At 51.3% G+C, this 17,364-nt stretch overlaps 1 protein-coding gene across 5 annotated transcripts in view; it reads left to right on the plus strand.

Moving 5' to 3' along the window:
* Window positions 1-17,364, plus strand: part of NCOA1 (nuclear receptor coactivator 1) — a 154,155-nt gene that overhangs the window by 119,576 nt on the left and 17,215 nt on the right. For all 5 annotated transcript variants that reach the window (XM_042832663.1, XM_042832662.1, XM_042832664.1 and 2 more), the window contains 7 exons: window positions 1,605-1,699; window positions 5,303-5,480; window positions 8,099-8,278; window positions 9,478-9,573; window positions 10,203-10,343; window positions 10,689-10,836; window positions 11,586-12,936. In XM_042832663.1, the coding sequence (XP_042688597.1) occupies window positions 1,605-1,699; window positions 5,303-5,480; window positions 8,099-8,278; window positions 9,478-9,573; window positions 10,203-10,343; window positions 10,689-10,836; window positions 11,586-12,936 (2,189 nt within the window). The remainder of the gene's footprint in view (window positions 1-1,604; window positions 1,700-5,302; window positions 5,481-8,098; window positions 8,279-9,477; window positions 9,574-10,202; window positions 10,344-10,688; window positions 10,837-11,585; window positions 12,937-17,364) is intronic.

Consider the following 17,364-nt stretch of genomic DNA (forward strand, 5'->3'; position numbering starts at 1 on the left):
CCCTGCACCGGTACCATGGGGTGGGGGCGCAGCCCAGTTCAGGAATCAGAGAATCATAGAATGGTTTGAGTTGGAAGGGACCCTTCAAGGCCACCTGTCCCACTCCCTGCACTGCACAGGGACACCCACAGCTCCATCAGTGCTCAGAGCCCATCTAGCCTGACCTTGGCTGTCTGTAGGGATGAGGCACCGCCGCCTCTCTGGGCAACCTGTGCCAGTTGTCCAATCTAAGACTCACCTCTCTTAATTTGAAACCATTTCCCCTTGTCCTGTCACACCAGACCTTGCTGAAAAGTCTGTCCCCTTCCTTCTCACAGCCTCCTTCTCATGCTGGATTCAGCTAATTTATTTTCCAACAGCCCACGGGTGGGAACAAAAGCAGAGGCAGAGACTGAGGGAAGCTCATGGCACAGCTCGGTCCTGCCTGAAAAGCAAATCCTCCTTGAAGCTTGATGCCCTTCAAGCCCTGCTATGTGCAATGCATGAGCTGGAGAGCAGAGTCAGGGAGGAGTTTGATGGGGGCGAACATCCCAGGAGGATGCGGAGGATGAAGTGTGTCAAGTGACACATCTGGAAGGCTTGCAAATGTGATTTGATGCTGAGTAATAAAACTTGCCACTCGTTAATAGGATTAGATCTACGCGCAAATGAATCACGGCACAAATGTGCTGCTTGCAGTAAATATTACGTCGAGTTAGACACTTTGCTGCTGAGTCTGATGCGCTGCAAAACACTAAATGCAATTTAGCTCTCATTTAGGGACGAGCTGGGGAGGAAAGAGATAACTGGAACATCTGGCAGTGGTGCTCTGAGTGGATGTGGCAGCAGTGAGGTGGTTGCATCCACCAGGAACCATGGACACCCCGTGGGTTGTGCCTTCGGTGTGCTCACCGTGGCCTCATGGAGGCTAAAACCATTCAGAGTCCACAATATCCCTGTTCCACTGGTGCCCCCTCAGTGGACTGAGCACACGGCTGGGGAAAGGATGGCTGCACGAGCTCCTGAGCCAAAACCACTCGCTCCACGTCCATGGAGTCACATGAGTTGGAAGGGGACCCTGAGAACCACTGAGTCCAACCCCTGCCTCCACCCAGCACCACCCAAGACCCAAACCTTGGTGTCTCTGCACCTTGGGCCGTGCTGGGTTTCCCTGCTGCAGGTTTCCTCTGGCACAGCCCGTCCTTTGGGAATCCCTCCTGCCTGTGATTTATTAACATGTTGTCTGAAAAACTCTCCATCAAACACTGCAGCCTGCACTAAACTGGATGCACCATTTCCTTTTCAAAATGTTGATGTTGGATTTCTCTCTCTCCAGCCTTCTGCTTCAGATGATTTTTCCTTCCTGCCAGTGGCAAATTGTGATCTAATTAGTGCCTTTATTTTACCAGGATTAGAAAAGACAATGTATTTTTTTCTTCAAGTTTTTTCCCTTCACAGGGCTGCGAGATGACACAAGAATGCCAAAGTCTATTGATGAGCGTCACGCAGTGTCTGGGTGGCAGGATATATGAAATCCAGCTGTCAATGCTTTGTTTATTATTGGTTACATTTCAGTAGGAGAATTACAGTTCTTTGGCTGTAACATCCCTTTTCCTTCGCTACAGAGAAAGCAGCTGATGATGAAGTCCAGAAGTCTGACATCTCATCCAGCAGCCAGGGAGTGATTGAGAAGGAGTCGCTGGGACCTCTTCTGCTGGAGGTGGGTGCAGTAAGTAACTGCAGTGGCATAATTTATGATATGGCACGGTCCATATTCTATGATTTCTGCTGGAAGCCAAATAAATAACTGACAGGTGAAATGAGGAATATTTTTTGAGAAAACAAGTGAGTCTAGGCTTCAGGATACCTGCATCTACTGGTGCTTGCTACATTATCCAAATCCAGTCTGCATCATCGGATCTCCTTCCCTGGAAACACCAGGGAAAGGCACATCCCTCTATGCTTTTGGCTGCAGGAGCTGTGGGATTCTCTGTGTGTTGCCCTGCATGGAGCCAGCACAAGGATGACATGCCCCTGCCTGCAGGCTGCATGTTGCATCTCTGGACCAGTGTGGCAGCCCCAGTGGCACACTGAAGATAGAATCATAGAATCATTAAAGTTGGAAAAGACCACTAAGATCATCAAATCCAACCATCAACCTAAAATCCAACTGTCAACCCACAGTCCAGCTGTCTGCCCATGGACCCCAGTCCAACCATCAGCTCACAGACCTAGAGTGCAGCTGTCAGTATGTTCTGGCATAGGATGCAGGGCATGACTGAGCAGCCAGCAGAGCAATGTGGTGCTCACTGTGGGGCTTGCAGAAGAATGGTAATGAAGATTGGGATTTGTTTGTAATGGAGGTTTAGAGGAGCTTTCCACGTTGTCCTTAATCTGCCCACAGCGTGCTGCTCTTCTTTGAACCCTCAAGTTATGCTGTCCAAATTAATAAAACAGCAGAAGGTGACTCTGTAGCAGAGTTGTTAACAGCTCAGCATTTGGCTGGCGTGCTTCTTGCCCTTCATCTCCACTTCTTCCATCCTATGGTAGGGCATCCCATCTCGGCTCCCTGCTGCAGCCCAGAGTTGTGGAGGTGGCGGATGCCTGGGAGCAAAGCAGCACATCAGTGTTACAAATGGTACTGAAAAACCTGAGCTCCTTATATAGAAAGGGAAATTAATTAAATCAGCTTGTTTGTGACCAAAAATTATATGCTGTGCTGGTGTTGGGCTTTAATCAATCCTTTCTGTGGGAAGGAATACAGAGGTGTGTGGCTGTTTGGCAAATGCTGCTTTGTAAATAATCTACCGTGTATTGTTTGGCTTGAAATGCATGTTTAGATTACAGTTATTACCCACACTGGCTGAGGAATAATTTCCTAATTGGCCTTTTCCCACACGAGTGCATGAAGCTCAATGGAGGTAGATGCTCCAAAGCCACCCTTTGGCACTGAGCCTTCTGCCTTGACCAGAATCATAGAATTGTAGAGTCATGGAATGGCTTGGGTTGGAAAGAACCTCAAGGATCACCAGGTTCCAAGCCCTCTGCCACGGGCAGGGTCACCAACCAGCAGCCCAGGCTGCCCAGGGCCACATCCAGCCTGGCCTTGAATGCCTGCAGGGATGGGGCATCCACAACCTCCGTGGGCATGTTGGGGATGTCAGTGTTGTTGCTGCCATCCCACAGGTGATCTTGCAGGATTTTGAAGCCTGCAAGGATGCTGCACAGTTTGTTTGCTGTGTAGATTGACCACAAGAAGCAATTTGTGGTTTTGCTGGTCCCCGAGCAGCACTCAGCCTCTGTTGCTTAAAAGCATTCCTGAAACAACTTCCAGTGTTGGGATGCCCTGGGCTCGGGCAGGGTGTGAAAGCACTGCCAGATTTAGAGCTGGTAGATGGGACCCAATGCCCACTGCCCACCCAGGCACCATGCTGGGGCTGCGTGCTGCTGCCACCAAACATAAGGTCCCCATTAGGTGTCAACTCAGAGCCCCCAAAGGCAGCATCTGCTGGAGGGAGGTGCGGGGGGCTTTGCTTGGCTCTTTTTTGGGCTCCCCAAATGCAAAAGCTGCTTGTCTTGGCAACGCACCACAGCTGGGCATAAGGAAAATGGCAGTGGATCTGCCAGAACCATCTTGACAAAAGATTTTTTCCTTCTTTCTGTCTTCTTTTTTTTAATTTCTTGAAGGCTTCCTGGTTTTTTTTCGCTCGGTACTGCGCAGCAAAACCTCACTTTTGGGAAGCACAGAGCAGCTCCCTCCTGGTGCAGGCAGGATGCTGTGAGTGGGCTCGCTGGGGATGCAAGGACCAATTTTGGAATCTGGGATGTGATGGGATTCCAGTGTCCCTGTGCAATCTGCGGCAGCCTGGAGGGCACCTCATGCTCTGGTTGCAGGGTGGTGCAGCACGAGAGCTTGCTGGTAGGAGAGGTAGGAATTAAGCTCCAGGAAGGTGGAAATCCAATCCTGCTTGTACGAAAACATTTCAGCTGATGCAGCATGGCTGCAAGAGCGTAAATCAGCCATCAGCCTTCTCAAGGGCTTCTCAACTCCGAGCTCATTGCAGAAAGCAGAAAGCTGAAAACCTTCATTGCGTCCTCATTCAAGTGAGCAGAAGGACTCCATGTTGTGTGATTGGGTCTTGTTCACTTTTGTCCTCATTTGCTCAATTGCAGGGACTGAGTTTGCCGCTTGCAACCTAAATGCACACACACACACACAAAATTATTCTGCAAGATGCTGGGGCTCTGCAATTCTTGGACTGTAATTAAGCAAGTTGGGCATATGCTTAACTTCAGTGTCTTGCCAAATCAGTCTTCCAGGCTGCTGCTCTGGCCCTTTGAAAAGGTTTGTTTATGTGTTGCTGGCACAGGACTCAGAAGCAGAGACGTCCTCAGCGTAGCTCGCAGACCTTAGAACATGTTTAAGCAAATGTACTGTTATTTGATCTCTAGCAAAGGATCCACGGCGGTTATGAAATACCTCGTTACCATTAGTGCCCCTCGGCTAACCACAACACTGATCCTCATGTTTACTCCTTTGTGCCATCAAGTATGTGCAGCTGTAATTGTGCTGGTAGGTCAGCTGCTCGGCGTCATTCAGGTGGCCCTTGCCCGTGTCCAGGAACTTTGGGTGCGTTGAAAAATGGGTGAAAAACAATTGCTGATGAGGAGAAGAGGGAGAGAATTAACAGAAAAATGTTAGATGTGTCAGAAGAAGTGAAGTTACATTAGTTATGTGAGCATACAATCAAGAAAAGTCGAGATGTGGCACTGAGGGACATGGTTTAACGGGCATGATGGTGATGGGTTGATGGCTGGGACTTGATGATCACAGAGGGCTTTTCCAACCTTGGGTTGGAATGGCTTGGGCTTGGGTTGAAAGGAACCTTAAAGCCCATTTAGCTCCATCCCCCTGCTGTGGGCTGGGTGCCTCCCACCAGAACTGACTGCCCAGGGCATCCAGGGCATTGAATGCCTCCAGGGATGGGGCACCCACAGTTTCTCTGGGCAGTGCCAGGGCCTCACGCCCTCTGAGCAAAGAATTTCTTCCCAGCATCCAATCTAAATCTCCTCTCTTTTAGTTTAAAACCATAATATTGTGCTTTCTGCTGTCATTTGCTCACGAGATGCGTGAGATCTGTCTTTCCTCATCATCTCCTGTTTGAGAGCTATGGTCTAAGATTAACATGATGGGATGAAGGGCTGGGGCAAGAGGCACATGGAGGTTTCCCTGGTTTCAGAGTGGATCCTCAGCACAGGACCTGTCCGTGTTCCAGTGCAGGGACCCACTGACCCCATGCTGACCTGCTTTATCCCTTTGCAGGCATTGGATGGCTTCTTCTTTGTCGTGAATCGTGAAGGGAGGATCGTCTTTGTCTCTGAGAATGTCACCAGCTACCTGGGGTACAACCAGGAGGAGCTCATGAACACCAGTGTCTACAGCATCCTGCACGTGGGGGATCACACCGAGTTTGTCAAGAACTTGTTGCCCAAGTCTCTAGGTAAGAAAGCTGTCGGCCCGAAGCTTGGCCATCAGCAAAGCTGCCTGGCATTTATATATTGTTTCAAGTGTGCTGAAATTCAGAGCTACACTCTGCCCAGGTAATGAGCCATAAACTTCTACCTGCTGGAATACATCCTACCAGCAAAGAATCAATATTAGATTTATGAACAAATAGCAGTGCTAACGGATGGCGCTCTGAAACTCATCTGTCTTTCACCACGAAGAAAACTTATGCATTCGGTGCTGCAGCTCCACGAAGCTGCTCGACTTGGAGCTGGGGAAGGACTTGCTGGGCTTTGTTTGTGAGTTAGTGTAAAGAATCCAGCCTGATCCTATCGACCGCTTGTTCGCTTGCCAAAATGCATATCGCTTAATCGGCATTTAAGCTCATTTTTAAAATAATGTGCTTACTCAACGGCACTGTAATTTAACTCTCAGTAAGAGCCTCTGCCTGCCCCCCTGCCAGAGCCTTCGGCAGCCTCCATTAAACCCCCAGTTGCAAAGCTTTGGCTGTAACGGGGCAGTTTTAAGGGGTTTTGTCCCCAGCTGCTGTCAGAGCCCGTCATATTCTGCCAAGCTGCACTTTGGGAAGCTTTGCTACATAGACGTGATATGCAGCCTGACTGTTTCAGTGCCTTCCATCAGCATCAGTGGAGTCATCACTTGGGTGCTGCTGGTCATCACTTGTGTGTTGTAAGCTCACAGTGGTTCTCCATGCTGGGCAAGTGGACAGCTGGGAGGAAATGCCACACAACAAGGGCACTTGCATGTCTCTGGAGGCACTTGAAGGAGCAGCTTTTATTAATGCAGGCATCATCTGCAGACCCAAGGAGAGTGGTGCCGTGCAGTAGGGGAAGAAGCCATGAAGTCTTTGTGTGCTTGGAGAGTTCTTTGGTCATTGCTGAGCTGAAAGCACAGGAAACAGCCAAGCTCAAAGCATCCTGAGCGGGGATTCATGACTGGTGCTGACCAGCAAAGCAACAGGACTGCTTTGTCTACAGCAAGGTTTGCCCAGAGAGGCTGTGATGCCCCGTCCATCCCTGGAGGTATTCAAGGCCAGGTTGGATGGGGCCCTGGGCAGCCTGGGCTGCTATGAAATGGGGAGGTTGGTGGCCCTGCATGTGGCAGGGGATTGGAGCTTCATGATCCTTGAGGTCCCTTCCAACCCTGGCCATTCTGTGATTCTGTGAAGGGGCTCTGCCAGCACCCTCCTCTCAGCACACTCTGCACACAGTGTGGTGTTGTGCTGAGGTGGTGCTCCTCTGCTGACCTGGGTGGATAATGCTGAATTCAGGCATCCCTGAACCGTAACACCACATCCACTGACACCTTTGAAGATATAACCACTGTTGTCAAAACGTGCTTTTTCCAAATAGCTTGACTGAAAAACAGTCAAGTCCTTTTTTTCTTTGGAATTCACAGTTGTCTTCCCTCTGGGTAAGTGCAGTGATGTCTTAAGCCACCTGTATCTATGAGCACGCATCAATTTGAGCTTGTGGAGCTTCAGGCTTTGTCTCTTCCCTGAGGTTACCTGGGAGCAGCTGTGTGGTTTCTTTTGCTTGGATGTTACAAGCCCCTTGGCTCTTCTGGCAGAGCAGTCTGTAGGAGAGCTTCACAGTCTGCTGGTGGCAAAATCGCTTGGGTTGAACATGGATCTCCTCAGAGATGGTTGAAAGGGTTAGCAGCATCAGCCTTCCAACATGTGCCTGGGGAGACCTTGACTGTGCCACGGTGGTTAAACCACTTCTGAGGAAAGCCAGGGGAAGGTTTTCATTGCAATGTGATGCACCGCTGTGAAATCATGCTGAAGCTTCTCTTGGGCTGGAGCCCCTTGTCCTTAGCCTGGTGGATCAGCACCAGGAGCCCTCGCTGCAGTCAGAGTGGCTGTGACTTCCCATTCTGTCAGCCTCAGAAATGAGAAGGAAGAAGTGAGAAGCAAAGAGAAAATCCAGCTCTATGGCATGCTCGGCTGGCTTGCTGCATCCACCCTAGGAGCATCATTTCAGCATTTCCAGTGCAGTGGCAAAATTCAGGAGTCCTTCCAGGTGCTGGGAGTGACTCAGCCACCTTTGCCTCAGTTTCGCTGTCTATGAGATGGAAGCGGCATCATTAACAGCAGTGTGGTGACTTTGGTATGCTGATCTCCGTGTGGATTGTAGGCTTTTACTGCTCTTTTGGGATCACTGACTCATGCTTGGGGTCCTTGGCAGGTTTACCAGCCATCCCTTAAGAGAGGGTATCCCAGGCTGCAGCATTGCTTCTCCTCCAGCCTGAATTCAGCAGAGCTTTTTTCCCTGTTATTTGGCAAGTTCACTCACAGATAGCAGTGTTTGGTGGGAAATTTGGCTGTGGTTAGGTGGGATCCCACTGACATCGCTGTCTGGATATCCTGTTCCAAGGCTTGTTGTGCAGAGAGCTGCTGTGCTGCCGTGCTTCAGATTGGTTTAATGCTTCACAATGGTTTAATAACACCCAGCAATGTGGGCACAGCAGGTCCAGCCTTGCACAGGCTTCTGGTCTGCAGTAAAGATCAGAGCTCTGATCCGTGGAGCTTCGTCTTTGCAATATGTCACAACTTGTAACACCCCTTCTCTTCTTTTCTCCCTCCAACCTCAGTGAATGGAGTTCCCTGGCCTCAGGAAGCCACCCGACGCAACAGCCACACATTCAGCTGCAGGATGCTGATCCGGCCGCCCGATGAGCCTGGCACTGAGAACCAGGAGGCTCGCCAGCGCTACGAGGTGATGCAGTGCTTCACCGTTTCGCAGCCCAAGACGTTCAAGGAGGAAGGAGAAGGTAGGGCAGAGCCTTCACCTCCAGCCCTGCAATGGGAAGGGGATGGGGAGAAGGGGACGAGGTGAAATCTTCCAGGATTTTCACCAAAAAATGGGCAAGCTGACTTTTGAAAAGGCTTCCGTGACTCTCCAGAGGCAGCTTTTGGCACAGCTTGCAATCAGTGTTGCTGAAGGAAAGAGAAATCCCATGGATTGCTATAGATGTGGCACACAGGGACGTGGTTTAGTTGGGTGAATGGTTGGATTTGATGATCTTAATGGTCTTTTCCAACCTTTGTGATGTTATGATTACATGTAGAGAAATACTGTAGTGGGCACGGTGGTGATGGGTCAGTGGTTGGACTTGATCTTGGAAGTCTTATCCAGCCATAATGACTCAATGATTCTATGAGTGGGCACGGTGGTGAGGGGTCAGAGGTTGTATTTGATGATCTTAGAGGTCTTCTCCGACCTTTATGACCCTATGATTCTATAATTACCAGACAAAGCTTGCTGGTTGCATGGCCTTTTCCCAGCAGGCCACAAAGGGAAGATACTGTTGAGTGAGCCCGGGCTGTCATTGCACTCTAATTGATAGCACGTGCAGTAGATGCCTGACCATCGGGAACATTCCCAGCCCCAGGAGCTGCTCAGTACCGTGCTGATGGCATGGTTTTGGCCAAAGCAAATGCAGGATTTTGGAGGGGTGGGTCACCCTGGTGGCAGCAGGGCAGCTGCTTTCCTGGTGTGAGATCTCGGAGCAGGAGAGTGAAAGAGCTTTCCTGCAAATGCCGTAGCTCTCATGTCTGTGTACCAACTCTTATTTTCCAGCACATTAGCTGAATTAATCCATTGCGGTTTACACAGGAGATCACGACTGGAAGAAATAAATTATGGTATTTTATGACCAAATACTTTGCCTGAAGCTGACAGTTGCTGGCTTTTAGCGCTGACTTTTATTGTACAATACTGCCAGATCTGAAAAGCCTTTACAATTAATTTCTCCAAACACTGGAAACCTCTCCCAGCAAACTTCATATAGTTTACAGAGAGCCTCCTTGCTCTGAAGGGCCGGAGGACTGCTTGGGGTAAACACTTCCAGGGCAGGACGTGGCTGTCGAGCACCGCAGAGTTATTTTAATTAACATTCTGAATTGCACGCGGAGGCTGTAACGTGTGACTTTCTCATTCTTCTAGTCCCTTCTCCTTCTGCTTTGGCAGATTTCCAGTCCTGTCTGATATGCATTGCGAGAAGGTTACCTCGACCAGCAGCTGTCACCCCTTCCGAATCCTTCGTGACCAAGCAAGACACCACAGGTAATGTCCATGCAATGCTGCTGGGGCTGTTGGGGCTCCTCCTGGCCAGCAGCATCCTTGCTGAGCTGTCCTTGTGGTGTGCATCTCAAAGGGTGCATCTCATCTCCTCCGTCACAACAAGTCCTTGCACTCTCCCAAGGCTTTGGGCAGGGTGCTGAATGCTGAATGCCCATTCAGCAAGTGCTGGATTTGGTGGTTTCCTCAGCCAGCAGAAGGAAAACTGCACTTGTGGTTCTCGAAGGGGAGTGCAGGACTGATCAAACGTATCACACATGCAGCCACTCTCCCCTCCATTTGATTTCAGGGGATACTGAGGTTGCTGATCAATGGGAATGAAGCAATTGTCACCATTCAGATTTGGGGTTGCTCTCATCCAAATATTGCTTTCTTCTTTACTGAGGCAGTCTGGTGACCTTCTTTCTGACAGTTAATCACCACCATGGACTTCCCTGCAACCTGTGAATCCTTAATGAGCGCATCCAGGCTCTTTGCTACCTCTCCATTGCTGTAATATCCGCTTTGCATGGCTGCCTGCTTTTCCTGACACCAAAGAGCTCTTTGTGCAGGAGCATACACTGAGTGCACGTTCTGCTGTGCCTGAGTAACGTGGCTCTCCTCTCTCCACCCAGGTAAAATCATCTCCATCGACACCAGCTCCCTGAGAGCTGCCGGCAGGACGGGTTGGGAAGATTTAGTGCGGAAATGCATCTATGCTTTCTTCCAGCCTCAGGGCAGAGAGCCATCTTATGCCAAGCAACTCTTTCAAGAAGGTAACAAGCTCCTCTCACCGGCTCTCTCCCTCTCGTGCTGAGCAGCAGTAGCTGCAATACCAAGTTGATGCATTGCCCTTGTTGCTGGCTAAGTGCTTTCTGGGAAAACAAACACTGCAATAGTAATTGCAGAGCACTGGAGGGTGAGGTGAAGCAGCTGAGCATCGCTGGAGGAGCTCCTTCAGCTGCAGAGCAGCAGAGCTGGGCCAGCTATGGGGTTCCCTTTGGGTACCATGTGGGAAATACAGAATTGAGGCACATCTCCATGGGCCAGATTTGGGCATTACACTGCTGTTCTGCTGTTGTTGCTGAAGGTATCCCTGTGTTTTTGGTTGTCCCCTTTAGTGATGACACGTGGCACAGCCTTCAGCCCATCTTATCGATTCACCCTGAGCGACGGGACGGTGCTCAGCGCCCACACCAAGTGCAAGCTCTGCTACCCCTCCAGCCCAGAAGTGCAGCCCTTCATCATGGGCATCCACATCATTGACAGGTACGTTCCTGTACCGCTGCTGCAGAGCCGTGCTGAGGTTGGTTGGTACCATGCCTGCATGTGATTCAGGAATCGAGGAGCCCATCCCCAGCCCGTTCCAACCATGGCTCATAGTGTTGTTTGGAGATGTGATCACAGAATCACGGAATCACAGAGTGGCCCGGGTTGGAAGGGACCTCAAAGATCAGGAAGCTCCAACCCCTCTGCCACATGCAGGGCCACCAACCTCCACATTTAATACCAGACCATGAGGGATCCAGGTCTGAACACCAGCATAAAGCAGCTCTGTTGCATTTTATTGATGATTGCCATTTGGCAAAGAGCACGGGGCGTGCAGGTGGGGCTTTATAGACGTGCTTGAGATTTCTGCCTTGCCCAGAGAACTTAGGCAAAATATCTGGGGAGGGAGAGGCTCCGGAGAACTTGCAGAACAGGGTGAGGTGAGTCTGTGGGCCTGGGCTGTGCGGGAGAAACATGGGGAGGATGGGGTGGGTGGGAATGCTCTCTGAGTGGAGTCTTCTGGCCACGTGGGAGCACAGCACCCAGAGGAGGTTGTGTCCCCTTTCTGGAGAGGTGATGAAGCTGCTGCACTCCTCCCCCACTACTGAAACAGAGCTGGAGCTTGCAGGCTGCCGTTCTTCAAGCTTCAGATCTCCGCAGAATGAAAGGGTGGCAGGAGCTGTTTGGAGAATACCAAAAGTTTGGGAGAAGCCTCACTTGTCTCTCCGTTTCCCTTTTGTCTCCGGCAGGGATCACGGCATGCTGTCCTCCCAGGAGAACACTAACTCAGCCATGGCCCTTCCACGGGTCAGCCCCTCTCTGAACCCCAACATCTCTCCAGGGCAAGGCATGGCCCTGCCGCCCTCCATCCCTCCCTCCAATGGCAGCATGCTGGCCACCCCTGGCAACCAGCAGCCCGGTGCCGGCCTCCACAGCAGCAACTCCAGCACCAGCCAAACGACCTTCGGCTGTTCTCCTGGGAACCAGATAGGAGCCAATGTTGCCTTAAGCCAGGGACAAGCCGGTCCCCCGAACAGTAACCACAATTTAAACCTCAATAGCTCCCCCATGAACAGCCCAGGGATCACCCCGCCACAATTCATGTCTCCTAGGCACCGGGTCAGCCCAGGACTGGTCCCCCGGCCCCGGGGACCCAGCAATCCCTTCTCCCCCACCATGCCCACCATGCACTCCCCCGTGGGCATGGCCAACAGCGGCGGGGGCGGCAACGGTGGCGGCGGCGGCGGCGGCTCCAGGTCCTTTCCCACCGCTCCCATGAACTCTTTGCAGGGGCTTAGCGAAGGTGCCAGCACACCGGTGGGCTACTCCACGCCACCCCCTGTGCTGAGACAGCTGGGCTCCCAGAGTTCGCCCGGCCGCCTCGGCATGCAGCCCATGAAAGCGGAGTCCAAGGACAGCAAGGAGATCGCCTCCATCCTGAGTGAGATGATCCAGTCTGATGGCGGTGCAGGCGACGGCAAACCGCTGGACTCGGGTGTGCTGCATGCCAGCGAGAGGCTCACGGAGGGGGAGAGCAAGTGCTCCCAATCCACCAGCCACAAGCTGGTCCAGCTGCTGGCCAGCACGGCCGAGCAGCAGCTTCGGCACGTGGATGCGGACACGAGCTGCAAGGATTCATTGGCCTGTGCGGGCACCACGAGCACACTGGGTGCCGGCAACCCGCCGAGCAGCACCTGTCCCTCCTCCCATAGCTCGCTGACCGAGCGGCACAAGATTTTGCATAGACTCCTTCAGGAGGGCAGCCCTTCTGACATCACCACCTTGGCCATGGAGCATGACAAAAAGGATAACGTCCCCAACCCTGCCACCACCCCCACAGCCCCGAGCCAGCTGCCGGGCACCCCGGACATCAAGCTGGAGTCGGATGCGATGAAAAAGAAAGATGTCAAGGATCACCAGCTCCTGCGCTACCTGCTTGATAAGGACGAGAAGGAGCTCGCCGCCGCCCCAGCCCTCAGCCTGGATGACGTGAAGGTGAAGGTGGAGAAGACAGAGCAGATGGAGCCCTGCAACACCACCCCGGTGCCGCTGGCCAAGCCGCCGGCCACAGAGGAGGTCAAGCTGGAGTCACAAGGCCAGGTGAGTCTGCTGCTTTTGGGGTCAGCACCATCTGAAAGGCTTTTTGGTGTTTTGCTCCATTGCTCTGCCAGCAGGTGTGGTGCTGCCTTCCCTACTGGTGCCGCCTTCTCTAGCACTGCTGTTACCCTCTGTTGACTGGGCTGTTGCAGATCATCTTGAGTGCAATCATGGAATGAGATCCAGCCAGCATGGGTTCGTGAAAGGCAGGTCCTGCTTGACCAACCTTCTATGGCCGGATGGCCTGTGTGGTGGATGAAGAAAAGGCTGTGGATGTAATCTGCACAGACTTTCATAAAGTGTTTGACTCAGTCTCCCACAGTATTCTCCTGGAGAAGCTGCAGCCCGTGGCTGGGACAGCTGTACTCTTCACTGGGTAAAAAACTGGCTGTAGGGCTGGGCCCAGAGAGTGATGGTGAATGAATTCCAAACACCAGTCCAACTGGTGGCTGATCACAAGTGGTGTTCCCCAGAGGTTGGTACTGGGGCCTTCCTGTTTAGTATTCTTATTGATAACCTGGATGACGGCATTGAGTGCACCCTCAATATGTTTGCAGATGAGGAGGTTGGGGGGCAGGCCCCACAGAGGGACCTGGCCAGGCTGGATAGCTGGGCTGAGGCTACAGCCATGGGGCGGAGTGCAGAGTTGTCTGGATGAGGAGCTATGAGATACGGTTTAGTAGCTTGTGATAGCAATGGTAATGGGAGGACGGTTGGACTAGATGATCTTGTAGGTCGTTTCCAACCTTGTGATTCTATGCTTCTATGATTCCGTGCAGGTGATCATCCCCTGTACTCAGTTCTAGTGGGGCTGCACCTCCAGTGCAGTGTTCAGTGTCGGGCCCCTCACTACAAGAAAGACACTGAGGCATCGGAGTGTCCAGAGAAGGGCAGTGAAGCTGTGAGGGGTCTGCAGCACAAGTGATATAGGGAGCAGCTGAGGGCACTGGGATGGGTCAGTTTGGAGTAGAGGAGCTCAGGGGAGACCTGTACCATTCTCTACAACTCCTGAAAGGAGACTGTAGTGAATTGCGGTCAGCCTTTGCCCTTGGATGACAGTGATAGGATGGGTGGTGATGGCCTCAGGTTGTGCCAGGGGAGGTTCTGGTTGGATGTTAGGAAACATTTCTCCACATAAAGAGCAGTGGTGCAGTGGCACAGCTGCCTAAGGAGGTGGTGGGGTCACCAAACCTGGAGGTGTTTGAGAACCATGGGGATGTGGCACTGAGGGACGTGGGCAGTGGGCATGGTGGGGTGGGCTGGGGTTGGACTCAGTGATCTTCTTGGTCCTTCCCAACCTTAAAGGTGCTTCCACGTTTTGGTAACTCAGAGCTTCAAGGCAATGCTGAGAGAGGAAGAAAGAAGCTTTCCCGAGCTGCATAAGAATGGGAAAGGAGCGGTGCTGCTTGCTGCAGGTGGCAGGCCTGAATGGGGAGGGGGCTGTGTGAGCCTTGCCAAGTGAAAGGGCTCTTAATTCTGCATCTCTGGGCACATTCAGGGCTCGTGTCCCTGGGAATTCTCAATCTGTTGCCCTCTTGTTGGCTGAGATTAGCAATTATACAGGCCTTTTAGTTATCCTAAAAGTATTATTAAATTGAATAATCCAGTGACAGATCTCCGCAATAGAGATTTGAGTGTATAAATATTCATTACATGCAGCTATGAATAGAAGAGATTTCTTATTTTTGAAAGCCAGGGGAGATGGTAACATGGATAAGGCTGCTTAATCCTTTTTAAGCAAAGAGAACAGAGAGGCTGACATTCAGAGCGGGGCTGATAGCCTGCTTACTGACTGTGTCAAATGGGGCTGAGAGGTGCGGTGTGAATAACAGCGAGCTCCCAAAGGCTCCAATGGCAACACGCAATGAGTCTCTTAATAGGGTTAAGGGCTCAGTTCTCTTGGGAGCTGTGGTCAGTTATCTTGCAGCCGAGTGGGAATCTCACTCTTTACCTCTTGCTGAGATCATAGAATGATGGAACGAGTTGGGTTGGCTTCCCAGGGATATGGTGGGGACACCAGCCCTGGAGGTGCTCAGGGAACATGGAGATGTGGCACTGAAGGATGCGGTCAGTGAGCATGGTGGGATGGGCTGGGGTTGGGCTTGGGGATCTCAGAGGTCTTTTTCAACCAGAACGGTTCTCTGGTTCCATGAATTGCCTCTATGTTGGCAAGACCCAAGTCAGGGTGTGCCTGTCTTGGAAGGGAGCTGGCTGCCTTCCAGTTTTGGGATGCTCAGCTTTGGAGAACTTGGAGCCTGGCTGTGGTTGTGAGCCCCTCTGCTTTGCTGTTGGAAGCAAGGTCATGTTTTTAGCCTTGCCCATGGATTTTTATTTCCAAGTATCTCTCCCCAAACAGCTGGAGAATAGCAAACCTATGTATGGGACCAGAAGTGCTCCTAAGAGTTAACAACGGTGGCAGGAGCAGGGTTGTGGAGCCTTCACTTGTGTGTTCAGAGGAGTAAACAGCCCATAACTGCTCAGCATCCGAGGACAGAGCTCAGTGCCACGTGATTTCTGCTAGCTGGATTGCTTCAGAGAGCCATGGGGAGAGGAGCTGCTATTGCAAATAAAACCAAGCACTTTCCTCGGACTTTTTCTTCATGTTTCTATTGAAATATCAATTAGGGCGACGTAATGGTGGGGCACGCTGCAGCTTGCCACTCACCTCACATAATTATTTTCTTTCCAACTCATCCTTGTGCTCATTTCTGAGAACACAACCTCGCTTCCTTTTGCTGCAAGATGCCCTGTGCTCCTCCAGGATCTCTTCCAGGAAAGAAAAGGATGCTCGGGATGCTCAGCTCTGACTGCAGCTCCGCTCTGTGCCAGCTCTCCCAAACCCCCAGCTCTCTGCTTTGTCTTCTCTCCCTCCCCTTCCCCCAGTTTGCAGTTGTGCCATTTGGTTTCCCAGCCTTCTGCTTGCTGTTGTTGCTGGAGGAAGGATGCCTCAAGAAGGGCATCCAAGTGGAGAGGTGCCGGCGTGGTCCTGCATCACTTAGAGGGCACCATGGGCTGCTGTTTAATTGCATTCATCTCATCCATTGTAAGGGAAGCAATAATTTCCCTGCTTGAGGGCATCAGTTATGCCCAAGTGTGCGAGGATACCCTTCACTGCAGGGCTCTGGGTTAGGGTCGGATAGAAGGCGTGCACAGGAGGACACAGCCCTGAGTACTGCATTATAAATCTCTGCCATCAATGCCTGCTGCTCACATTACGCTGCTCATCATCAGTGTTGCCTAAACATCATTTAATTCTCAAAATGCCACTGTAAATAAGAAAAGAACCACTGTCTTGTGTGTTAACAGCCCCAGTTCATTCCTGCAGTACAGGCAGTGGGGATGGGGACAGGGCCCTGCACAAGGTCAGGACAGAAATGTGACATTGGTGGGGATGTCAGAGGTGCCTGGGTGGGCTCAGCCCCTCCAGGATCCAACAGCATTCCTCCTTTGTGATCCCTTTGCTTGAGAAAATTGGGTGGGTTTTTTTTTGTCCTTATTCAGAAAGAGGGAGAAAAAGCGAGAAGTAATGCAAGCAGACAGAGCTGCCTTCCGCAGTTTTTCTCGCCACACTTAGATCTGGAGATGGCTCCTTTCATTTTGGACCCGTGGAGAGCAGTAACCCTTAAGCCCTCCATCATACACAAAGGTTTTCAGTGCACTTTCAGGTTGTCTGTCTATGGTGAGTGGCCTAACCTTCCCAAACACTGAAGGGTAGCTCTTCTGGAAACACAAAATGCCCTTAAATTTTGAAATATTGGACTTCTCTTCAGATATTTTTCTTGTTTGCCAAAGCTCATTTATCTTGGACCCTTAAATCCCTACCTGTTGTTGTTACATCCACCAGCACAAATCCCTTCCCCATCACCTTTCCTATTTACTTCAGTCTTTGGGCTAGACATCTGCTCATCTGCTCCCAGCCTTGATGAGGGCTGAAGGAGCTGGATGTCATTTTCCTTTCCATCAAGGTAACTGTGTGCCCCAAGCAGGCACAGGAGTGCACTTTGGGGCAGTTGTTCTCTTAATTCATTTCTCCTGGAGTGAACCATTTTTTATTCTTCTCATTTCAGTATGACCATATGTATATTAGCAAAGCAAATTATCAAGGGGGAATGGTTTTAAACTGAGACAGGGGAGGTTTAGGTTGGATCTGAGGAGCAAGTTTTTCCCCCAGAGGGTGGTGAGGCAGTGGAACAGGTTGCCCAAGGAGGCTGTGGATGCCCCATCCCTGCAGGCATTCAAGGCCAGGCTGGATGTGGCCCTGGGCAGCCTGGTCTGCTGGTTGGCGACCTGCACACAGCAGGGGGTTGGAACTGGATGAGCATTGTGGGCCTTTTCAACCCAGGCCATTCTATAATTCTGCAATTTTGTGATCTCATGTTTGAAATCACTATTGGTTTTATTTGGCTGTGTTGGTGGAGCTGTTCATAATGC

The sequence above is a fragment of the Centrocercus urophasianus genome, unplaced genomic scaffold, assembly GCF_019232065.1.
Source record: "Centrocercus urophasianus isolate 14NV4802_14NV808 unplaced genomic scaffold, USGS_Curo_1.0 seq_39, whole genome shotgun sequence".
NCBI classification, from domain to species: Eukaryota; Metazoa; Chordata; class Aves; order Galliformes; family Phasianidae; genus Centrocercus; species Centrocercus urophasianus.